At 36.5% G+C, this 11792-nt stretch overlaps 1 protein-coding gene across 1 annotated transcript in view; it reads right to left on the reverse strand.

Moving 5' to 3' along the window:
• Window positions 1–9473, reverse strand: part of LOC112049137 (cyclic nucleotide-gated cation channel subunit A-like) — a 41261-nt gene extending 31788 nt beyond the window's left edge. Inside the window, exons 1-2 of the mRNA XM_024086926.2 lie at window positions 9246–9473; window positions 6647–6803 (exon numbers count right to left, since the gene is read on the reverse strand). Coding sequence (XP_023942694.2) covers window positions 6647–6803; window positions 9246–9425 — 337 coding nt within the window. The 5' untranslated portion in view covers window positions 9426–9473. The remainder of the gene's footprint in view (window positions 1–6646; window positions 6804–9245) is intronic.
• Window positions 9474–11792: the final 2319 nt, after the last annotated feature.

Genomic DNA, 11792 nt, shown 5'->3' on the forward strand with positions numbered 1-11792 from the left:
TTGCTTATAATAATAATAATAATTATAATAATAATAATAATAATTTAGAAATAATATGCTGAAATATGTTTCAAAAGTCTATATTTAATACAGACTAAATATTACGTCTTTATTTGAAGATTCAGATTTTTTGAAATCATACACCGAAATCATATACAGACAATGAATAGATTTAACATTTTTTTTATTCGATGAAAATTGCCGCCAGTTGCCTCAGAGTGGTTGTAGAATAACGTATTATATATCGTTATAAGTCGATAGGTCAAGAAATTAAAATTATCATCAATTTAAAAATATTAAAGAGTCAAAAAATCCGTGAAAATACCCCTAAAAATTTCAGACCCCATTTCACTTATTTGCCCCCTAAATCTGGGGGGAAAACCCCTAAGTTGGGAACCCTGAGACGAGGTGCGTGTCGCTTCACGACCAATAGCTCCTGGTCTCGATTGTTTTGTTTTGTGATTGCAAGATACGCTCGCGCTGAATTAGATAGAACTACTGGTGGTGGGAGGCGTCGGCCATGGCTAGTTACCTCCCTTCCGACAATGACGTACCGTCAAGCGATTTAGCGTTCCGGTCCGATGAAGAAACCGAAAGGGGTGAGGATTTCATCCTACTCCTAACAAGTTAGCCCGCTTTTATCTTAGATGGCATCATCACTTACCATCAGGTGACATTGTAATCAAGGGTCAACTTGTAGAGAATAAAAAAAAAACTGCAATCAGTTAGACTATTATTTCGGATGAAAAGTTCCCAGATGTTCCCAGCTATAAATATTGAATATTGAGCTTGTCTTTCTTCAGAAATTCACAGTAAAATCTCTCATCCGCGATTAGAGTCGATGTTACAGTCCAATAACTCGGACAGTACGTCGAGTCGTCGGTTTTGGTCTTCAATAAGTTCAAAGTTTTTATTAAACGTAAGCTTATAGAAAAGTCGTATTATAGTGTTAATGATTACTTAAACGACAAAATTGCTTGAAAATGAAACGTATTACATGACAGGCTACTTATATACCTATTGTTAAATGGTGATAAACTAAAAAAGGATAAACCTGGCTGATTTTGTTGTGGGCTCTTCTCGGACCAAGGCGCGTTTGGAACCCTCGTAACATTAATTTTAAGTTTTCGAATCACCACCATTATCTTAAGTTTAATATTATTACCTGACGTTTCAAAAGAGCTTGTAAACTAAGACTATTTGAAATAAATGAATTTTGAGTTTGAGTTTGAGTTTGATGTATGTTTGTATGTAAGTAATATTCTTTATTACCTCATATCTGCCAAACCGCTGAACGCATTTACGTTAATAAGATATAGTTATGTTTAACATCTGATAGTGATCGTAACAGAATCAAATATTATCACCCTAAGCAAGCCGAACTCGCATGACTGCACTGTGTGTCACGTGCCTGGAGATGTTGTGCATATTCTAATGGAACGAAGGTGACTGATGAACTTTAAGCCGGCCCCACATTAGTGGCGTGAATTCACGCGCGAATTCTCGCCATGAATTCACAACACGAGTCCATGCCCTCCACATTTACGGGATGTTCACAATCATTTAGAACCCGCCGCGAAATGGACGTAAAATCTTAAAATAACTTTGTTTGCTGTGTCACTATACCACTATTTAGATGGGCCGTGAATGTGGATGTGTATGCGTGAACGCCGCGTGAACGCCGCGCGAACGAGGCGTGAACCCTTTGTCGCGGGACAAAATACCGACTCCGATCAACACAACAACAGGTGTAAACGTGCGAAAACCCCGCGAAAACCGTCCACGTTCACGTTCGCGCCTGTTCACGGAGCGGCACTAATGTGGAGCCGGCATAAATAAAAATGTAGCTTATAATTCTGTAGGTTATTATAATAGTATGCTGTCATTACGATAACCCAATAATACGATGAAAACTGTACGACTGGCTAGTAATGCAATCGACAGAAGGTAATTTTTTCATCAATAATTGCAGTCAACTGCCCCCGCTTTCTGTAAAGTTACAGAGATGTGACATCGCTCATTTCCATGGCAACTTCGTCGTTAGTGACATTTTATTTTTGGCATCTCATAGAAATAAAATTCTAATTCTAATAAAACTTGTCATAGGCGAATTATTACATCGACGCGTATGAAATAGCGGTATCACACCCCTGTACCAACTGTTATCGTTTTACGAATATACAAAATTAGTATAGTAGTATTATTGTAGTATTTTAAGTATAAACTATAAGAAGCCTATCTGGGAGGCTTATTTGCTCAGCGAGAAATCTTTTGAAATAAAGAAAAAAGAAGCCCAGCGAATCACATCGGAGCAACGCGTTTTCTTTACAAAAACGAATGTCAGGCCGTGCAGTTCTGACAATAACGCTGATGATGATAAGGAAGATAATGAGAGTAGGCATCCACTATTTTTATACAAAATTACAGTCGAGGTTACTTTTCACTAGTGATCGGCAAATCAACAAATATAAATAAACATTCGCTGTTAGAATATTCGCTTTGCAATTACATATAATGTTCAACTTTATTCAACACTAATTTTGAAGAACACAATTTGCCACAAAATAATGAAAATTGTAGCCGTGATAGCCCAGTAGATAGGACCTCTGCCTCCGATTCCGGAGGGTGTGGGTTCGAATCCGGTCCGAGGCATGCACCTCCAACTTTTCCGTCGGGTGCAATTTAAGAAATTAAAATATCACGTGTCTCAAACGGAGAAGGAAAACATCGTGAGGAAACCTGCATACCAGAGAATTTTCTAAATTCTCTGCCAATCCGCATTGGGCCAGCGTGGTGGACTATTGGCCTAATCCCTCTCACTCTGAGAGGAGACTCGAGCTCTGCAGTGAGCCGAATATTGGTTGATACCGAATATTGTAAATATCAAAATCTGTAAGTATATTAACAGTTTGCAAATAAAAAGAAATTGAAATTGAATTTGCCATAGATGCTAATCGTTTTTGGAGTAAACTCCAACAAATCACCTCAAGGGGAACAATTATGCAAATGTATTTGACACGGGACATCAACATGTTTAGTCTCGAGTAGGTATTGTCTATAAGACGAAGGACGTGATGTCATAAGCTGAAGAGTGTCAATATTATAACGCTTAGGAATATTTTCGCACTTATAACATTATCTACGGATTAACTTACTAGCATGTTATTGTGTTATTTCTTTTGAAAGTTAAACTGGAATACCAAAAGTGTTAGTATCTTAATAGAAACAGCAAAAGTTCGATATGCTTCATTAATATTTTTGTAAATATTTTCTTTTAAAATCCGTGTTGTTTGCTAGTCTTTACAAAAGGCCGACATTCATCAGCCGATAGGTATTATGATAATGATGAAGATGATGATGATGATAATGTTGATCATATATATCTTTAAAAAAGGTAAATGAAAAATTAAATTAGTTGTTCACAAGCTGCGTTAGTCGTGACTATGTGAGTAGACAATATAGACATAGGGCCTTCATTCTACGCACAGCTGTCAATTCGCTCTGAACAAATATTGTGTTGAACGATCTAATTCCCAATCACACTGGCAGAGCATTTATAGCTTATACAAGAGAATAGTACCTACTAAATAAATAAATATGGGCACTAAATATAGCCCATGACACTCACAAATAACGTGACTTTCTATTGGTTAAAAAGTTAATGAAATAGGTTCAGTAGATCCTGAGATTACTCTACCTCCTAAACATTATTAAAATTTCCTATCAATATATTTTCATTAAAATTACTATAGTCTGGCAAGTTCGTTGATAACACTTAAATGCTATGCGGGCGACGGGCGGAAAGACTGCGCGGGTGTGAAATCGTGCGTGCGGGGAAGTGACGTGCATCTGACGTGGTCATTCATCGCTACACTCCCCCTCCACGCGCAACTTCGGGAGTGTTATGAACGAAGTTGCCAATCTGTGATGAAGTTATTGTCACGAGATCCGGCATATAAATGACTAGCGCACGCCCACGACTTCGTCCGCGTAAAAATCGATGTAAACTTTCAACCCCTATTTCCTCTACTATTTATATATTTGCAAGATTAAGTCTAACTTTCAAATGTACCTTGAAATCTGAAGGAATTTCCATACAAACTTTCTACCCCTAGTTCACCCTTTTCTGATTTTATTTTCGCGACAAAAATTATCCTATAGGTACTTAATTAGAAATGGTTTATTTTATTATTACCGTTCTTATGCTTTAAATGTATATGTACAAACAAACTAGCTCTATTCAGAATGAAACTGATTATCTATTATCAGTTTCATTCTGAATAGAGAAATCGTTACGTGAGATGCCTGCAGCTACTCGAAACCGAATACAAAAACAAAGTTTAAACATACACTGTTTACGCTTTAAAAATACGTCCGTGTGATCACTTATTCATTAAATTTGACATTAATAACACTATACCGCCGTAAGGAATGGAAAAAATAATAATTTCAGAAAGATATTTTTTTTATATATATATAGAAATCACACTCATTCTGGGCTTGAGTGTAACTTTACGTACAAGAAGCGCGCCACTGAAGTAGTTGGTGTTTTTTCCTTGTCACATACCTATTTTCATTTACACGCGCGGCAGCTGATACCGACGATTTTTATTGCTTACTAATACCTTCTTCGTATTATGGTCACAAATCGTGGCAAGTTACATTTGAATTAATTCAGTATCTTCAGCGTGATGCCCGGTAACAAAAAAGACAGACGGACAGAAATACAGACAGACAGACAAAAAATAACGAAAAAGTTTTTACGGCTTCAGTATCGCATTAATTGTAAAGCCATCCAAGAACTTTTTTTTAAATATGTTCAATAGCGGACCCGGTCAAGCTTCGCTTTTACTCATGTGCAATTCTTCCCTACCCTTACTCGACCCTACACCTACCCTACCCTTACCCAACCTTACCCTACTCCTACCATTCACCTACATCCTACTCCCATGCACCTACCCCTACCTTACCCTACCCCTACCCTACCCAAACCCTACACCTACCCCTACCCTAACCTTACCCTACCCTATACATACCCTACTCTTACCCTACCTCTAGCCTACCCTTTCTTTACCCTACCCTACCCGTACCCTACCCCTACCATACCTGACCCCACCCTACCACAACCCGTACCCTGCCCCTACCCTAATATCACTCAATTGTTTTTAGACTTGTTTTTTAAATTTTTATTTTTCAATTAGTAATATTTTAAAAATAAGAATCCGAAATCGGTTCAGCTGTCCTCGAGATTTGCGCTTATCAACACGTTCAGCGATACATTTGTATAAAAAATTTTAAAGAGTTAAGGTTTGTGTTGTTGTAGGAAGAATCTCTGGATTTTGAAAATTCTTTCACCAATAGAAAGTCACGTTATTTGCGAGTGTCATAGGCTATGTTTAAACTCCGTATTCCCACGGGAACAGGAACTACGCGGGTGAAAACGCGATGCATCCTAATAGCGGCATTTTTGCGTCTTTTAGAAATTTCGTATTATCTCCGAAACTATATAACTAATTAACATACTGTAAAGGCAAATTTTATCTCTTCAATATCCTCTTGATTGTTAAGTATTTCATTTTGATAAGGATTTAAGTTTAGTTGTATAAATAATGACGTAAACCTTAGTATATTGTTTAAATAAGTTATTAAAGTATCAAAGGTACTATATCTGCTAAATTATAAAAGATAGATATATGGCGTTTCAGACGTTTTTGTAGAACTTTTAAAGGTACATAAAGCCTTCATACATTTGTTTTAAATTATACGAAATGGTTAAGGCAGCGCAGGCGAATATGTCTGTCTTTCGGTCCGACCTGTAGGAGAAAAACTGTGATAACTCAGTAATTATATATGATACAAATATAAAATATAGCCTATAGCACTCCCCGATAACGTAGCATTCTATTGGTAAAAGAATTTTAAAAATCGGATAAATATTTCCGAAGATTACCCCTTACAAAGAATTGTTACAAACTTACAAACTTTACCTCTTTATAATATTAGTATAGATTGAATGATTAAAAATATTTTCTCATGGATTCATTGGTTAATTAAAAAAAATCGTACACTAGGTAATAGAATAAACAAATAAGAATTGAAAAAGTGAAGCTTTTATACTGCAACTGTAGGGTTGCCAAAAATAAACAGTTAAATACCCTCATCAGTCGGATAATATGTCAAACAAAAGCGTATTTTATGCCTAATTTAACTGTATAGGTAACCTTTGATCTAGTTCATGGTTTCCTAGTTGTTGTATGAAAAATGTCTTTGGCCGCAATTTAACTAGGCAACCTATTGGCAATGTGTCACTGTGAACATTATCTATCATTTATTTCATAGTACTAATTAAACTGCTGAGATTATATATTTAGGAATGCCGAATCTAAGATCTACATAAAATACCTAATGAAAAAACTAACAAACGTACTAGCCGTATCTGATTTTCGAAAGTTCCCCTCGATTTCTCCAGGATGCCACCCTGAAAGTATACCCTTCCAAACAATATCGCTGGACATACATGAAAAAAAATAACATACATACAGCCGATCGCAGAACCTCCTCCTTTTTGGAAGTCGGTTAAACAAATTGAAAGAATAAAATGCAGCGACGTGTGGAGCAAAGGCCCCTTATTCAAACCATACGTTACCTTCATGCATGTGTACGATCGTGTCGACGAGGTAGATGCAGTCGCAGAAGTAGTCCACCCAGTACCAGCCGGTGACGTCATCCAGCGCCCAGAACACGGCGCGCATAATCACAAACAGCACGTTGTATAGCACTGCCACTGACACTATAGTTAGCCACTGAAAACATTCGCTAAACTAATTTATTTATACCATCAAGCCACCGGACTTCCGTGACTTCGTCTGCGTGAAATTCAGTTTTTCACAAATACTTCGAACTATGAACTCTGAACACAGTTCTGTTTTCGACAGATACTTTCTTGGTTTTTATTCTTTACAAGTTAGCCCTTGATACAATTCCACCTGATGGACATCTTACGGGAACGCTTAATCGCTTGGCAGTACGTCTTTGCCGGTAGGATGATAACTAGGCACGGTTGATGCCTCCCACCAGACCTGGACCAATTAAGACAACCTCATTCGGCCCAGCCGGGGATTGAACCCAGCGGCCTTATTATGTATCTCAGTGTACTTCAAACAATGAATCACGACATCGATTTTTGTCGAATTTTCGTTTTGTGGTTAGTTATAGTTATTTCTATGAAATGACCTTGACTATGCCATTTTACACCAAGTAACAATGATGTTTTGTTTAAACAATCATCTAAGATGAGTATTTCAACGAAATTACGCAAATACCAGTTTTTTGTTAAAATAACTTCAATACTTTCTACTTCCACTACTATACTAATGTAACTTTACGTAACATGACGATAATTACGTAATTTCGTTGAAAAAGCAATGTTAGATATTTGCCTTATCGAAAATACGATGAAAAAAACGATATAGTGACTGATTATCTATATGAATGGTCACCGAGTTACCTAACGTACCACCAAGCGATTGAACGATCCGCTATGATGCCGCTTAAAAACAGTCAGTGATATAACGATGGAATTCATAGACGTTGCAGGGGCACCCCCAGGGGATCATTCACCCGCTGAGTGTCGAATTCTCAAACACATAGAGAGTGAACGAAGCGCCCCGAGGGGCGCCCCTACAACGTCTATGAATTCTGCTGCAAGTTTAATAAACTTGTGCCTCATCCAAACCCGCTTCATCATTACATAACATCAGGTGAAATCATATACCGCTAACTTGTAATTGTATATTTAATTGTCTAATTAAAATCGGTTCAGCCGTTCCAAAGATTAGCCAAAACAGACAGACAGAAAAACCAAAAATTGGATTGTGTTTTGTTATCATTACGAGTATCATTTATAAGCACTGAAAATAATATTTTGTTATAAAGAAGACCTTCTGAAATAAAATCAGCATAAATAAATCATAGTTTTTTTTAAATAAAATTTTAATTCACTTAGCAATGATAAATTTTACAATTATTTACACTAACTAAATACAATAATAATTCAATCACTAGTAAATCTATCGTATAATATACGCATCGTATCGTAATCGCAGTTTATTGGCAATGATAACAGTTGACTCATCATTCCGCACGTGAAATGTCAAGTCAACTGTTATTGTTTCAATAGTTGTTCTTCAGTTTCTTCTAGCGAACTGTTTCGGCCATTGAATATCTTTTTCTTGACTTATGGATCAAGTGTCGGATACAAATCCATGACACGGAACGTATTGTGTGAAGATTTCACTCTAGTGCTCTAACCACTGGTCGCTTGTGCACTCAGATGCTCCGAAACGGATGAGCTGCTTTTTATATTTTTTTTTAATAGTGTTCCGTCGTGATAGTCCATTCATATCCAATGGATTATCACGGCGGAACACTATTAAACCTCTGCCTCCGATTCCGGAGGGTAAACTTTTTAAATCCGGTCCGGGGCATGCACCTCCACCACGCATTGGGTGTGGTGTGTGGTGGACTATTGATCTAAAGACAAGTATTTGTGTTGTGCTCAACGGTGAGCCGAGTATGGGTTGTTATTGATGAATTTACCTTCGAAGAATATTTTTTTCTAATGATAAAATAAAGGTGAATTATGAATTATATGGTAAAAAAAGATATTTGTAGCGAATATATGTTAATGGCATGTTGTTTTATTGTATAGGCACGGGATACATAACTAATATGACAAAATAAAAAAAATACATATGATACTTGTACTCGTCACATAGACACTTAGTAGAAGATCCATATTAGAAACGACCTTCACCCATCTATTCAACGGATGAAAAGTGTTTTATATCACATTTAGTACGTTAAAATATATACTGCGGGTAGGTTGTCTAATTATGAACCAAAAACTATTATTAACCATTATTAACTTTACTATCACTAATGATAGTTTGGCCTGGGGTTTTAGAGGCAACTTATAACGCAACATATTTTTAACATTGTGATTTTGATATAAAACACTTTCCATCCATTAAACAGATGGGTGAAGGTCGTTTTAATACCCATCTACTAATAACAACATGCAATACACTAGACATCAAATCTATCTACTAACTGTGGAATTTATAGACGTTGCAGGGGCGACATTCTCAAACGCATAGAGTTTAAATTCCCTGAACGTGTGAACGATCCCCTGCGGGTGCCCCCACAACGTCTATGAATCCCACTGTAAGAGAGGAGTAACTTACGAAGTAATGGTATGCCGTAGTCGGGTCGAAGGCGAGGCGCACTCCGCAGCAAATGCTGGCACTGGACAGGTGGTACATAGGCTCCTGGGCCTCGTGCACCGCCTGGGACTCGAACTTGTGCATGAACCAGTCTGTCTGAGCCTGCGGGGCCTGGTTGCCGCCGCAGGTCAGCGTCCGCATCAAGTTGTCGAACTGACGTCTAAACCAGCTCTGGGGAGCGCGAGCCCTCTCCATATGCTGGAAAGATGAAATCCAGGTTAAAAATAGGCTACTTGACACTTTTTTTTAAATGGTGAGACCATTTGAATTAATAGTTCATTATCGTTCAACTAGATAGATGGATTTTTTTTTCATATTTTTGAGACGTGAGGTCCAAACTTGTATGGACCCAGCGTCAGTCATTGTACCCTGGCGGAAAAAATAGAAAATTAAATTTTTAAATATTTTCGATTATACGAATCTACGAAATTACTTTAATTATTTCGAAATAATATTCATTATTCCCAAGAAATGCGACACTAGTACGGATAACAATGGCGGATTGATGACGTTTTCAACGCAGTGGTCGTTTTAACGTTTGCTGTCAATTGTCATGTCATAGTTGCTATAAGAACACCATTTTGATATAACTCAAAAATTTGGGTTTTATTTTATTTATTTCTTTTTATTTAGTTAGATTTATTTACTTATTTAAATTTTAACCAATACTCTGTATTTTTTAAATTTTAATGATTCGGGGTACAATAGTGGACCTGAAATGAACCATCTCCTTTCTTTTATTAAACAACTAGCGGACGCCCGCGACTTCGTCCGCGTGAAAGTCGTTGTAAACTTTCAACTACCTACAACCCTATCCTAACCTACCTCTTCCCTACCCCTACCCTACCCTATCCCAACCCTACCCCTACCCTACCCCTACCCTACCCTACCCCTACCCTACTCATTAAGGCTGCACTTCTTTATTTATACGCCTATTTTTTCCTCCCACCGCGAGTCGCGTCGAGCGCGGCAACCGTTACACAAAAATAATCCTTAAAGCATGAATTAGTATTCACGCGCGTATTTCATGTATAACTTTGGTGTTTTTCTTACCGATTTTTATGATTCTTTTTTTATTGAATAGGTAATAATGTTGACTTTTTTATTAGGGATGAGTGATGAGTGTTATAAACATAAGAGTAGACAAATATAATTAGAAAGCTCCGAACTGCTAAGCTATCGGGAGTTACACGTGTTATTGTGAGTCAACCATAAAAGATAGACATATATATGCTGTTGTGTTTTTATACATAATTTTAAGGAGAACATTTCCGTCATACATGATTTCTATGTAGCTTTAACCATTAAAGCTGTACACGCGACGGAAGCTTAAAAAAAGGAGTAACTTCTCCCGTTTTCTCAACATTTCTCTTCACTGCTCTGCTCCTATTGATCGTAGCGTAATGAAAAGTATACTATAACCTGCCCAAAAGTATGTAGAATAATTATACCAAGTTTCGATAAAATCTGTCCAGTAGTTTTTGTTTCTATAAAGAACATACAGACAGACATACAGACAGACAGACAAAAATTTTACTGATTGCATTTTTGGCATCAGTATCGATCGCAAATCACCCCCTGATAGTTATTTTGGAAATATATTTCATGTACAGGATTGACCTCTCTACAGATTTATTATAAGTATAGATGTAAAATTGTTTACTACCAGCTAAAACAATAACATTTACCTAATTAAGTTGACTAGCTATAACTATTCATGAAAATTTTAGTTTCCAAATGTATTTAACAAATGCGAGCCAAAACGCCTGTCGGCCATGATGGTCTATATTTCAACTTTTTCATGACGTCACTGTAACCCCTTACAAACGGAGCTCTTGACAAAAGTTTTAGTTAATAAAAATAGTTTGAAGTATGGTACATCAAGTAACTTTGTGACGACACAAAATGGACGATAGCGTTTTTGACGTTTGTAAAATACACGATTTTTAAATTATTTTTTTGAAATCCTTAACTTTTATTAATTAACATCGATATATACATAATATTATATATATAATATTCTTTATATTAAATTTGATATGAGTCAACTACCCTATTATAACAAAGCTTTTTTATAATAGGGTAATAAACCTTAAACCTAACTAAAATATATGTTCATCATTATCATTAACATTAACAACCCATATTCGGCTCACTGTTGAGCACGAGTCTTCACTCTTTATATATCATTTTTTTTTTCATTCTATGTTAGTAATACTAAATAATGTTCAAGTTTGTTTTCATTTTTAGGGTTCCGTAATCTATAAGGAACTCTTTTCGCCATGTCCGTCTGTCTGTCCGTCCGTCCTTCCATCCGCTTAGTAGGCTTAGTAGCTATTACTAATATAAAGCTATAAATTAGCATGAGTATGTATATTAAAAATGTAAACAAAGTCTTGAAACATTCTGTGTTTTTTTAGGGTACCTCCCCCACATGTAAAGTGAAAAAAATTACAAGAGTAGGAAATTACAAGAAAATTTATAACAACTAAGTAGCAATCGCTATTT

Source organism: Bicyclus anynana, chromosome Z, assembly GCF_947172395.1.
Source record: "Bicyclus anynana chromosome Z, ilBicAnyn1.1, whole genome shotgun sequence".
NCBI classification, from domain to species: domain Eukaryota; kingdom Metazoa; phylum Arthropoda; class Insecta; order Lepidoptera; family Nymphalidae; genus Bicyclus; species Bicyclus anynana.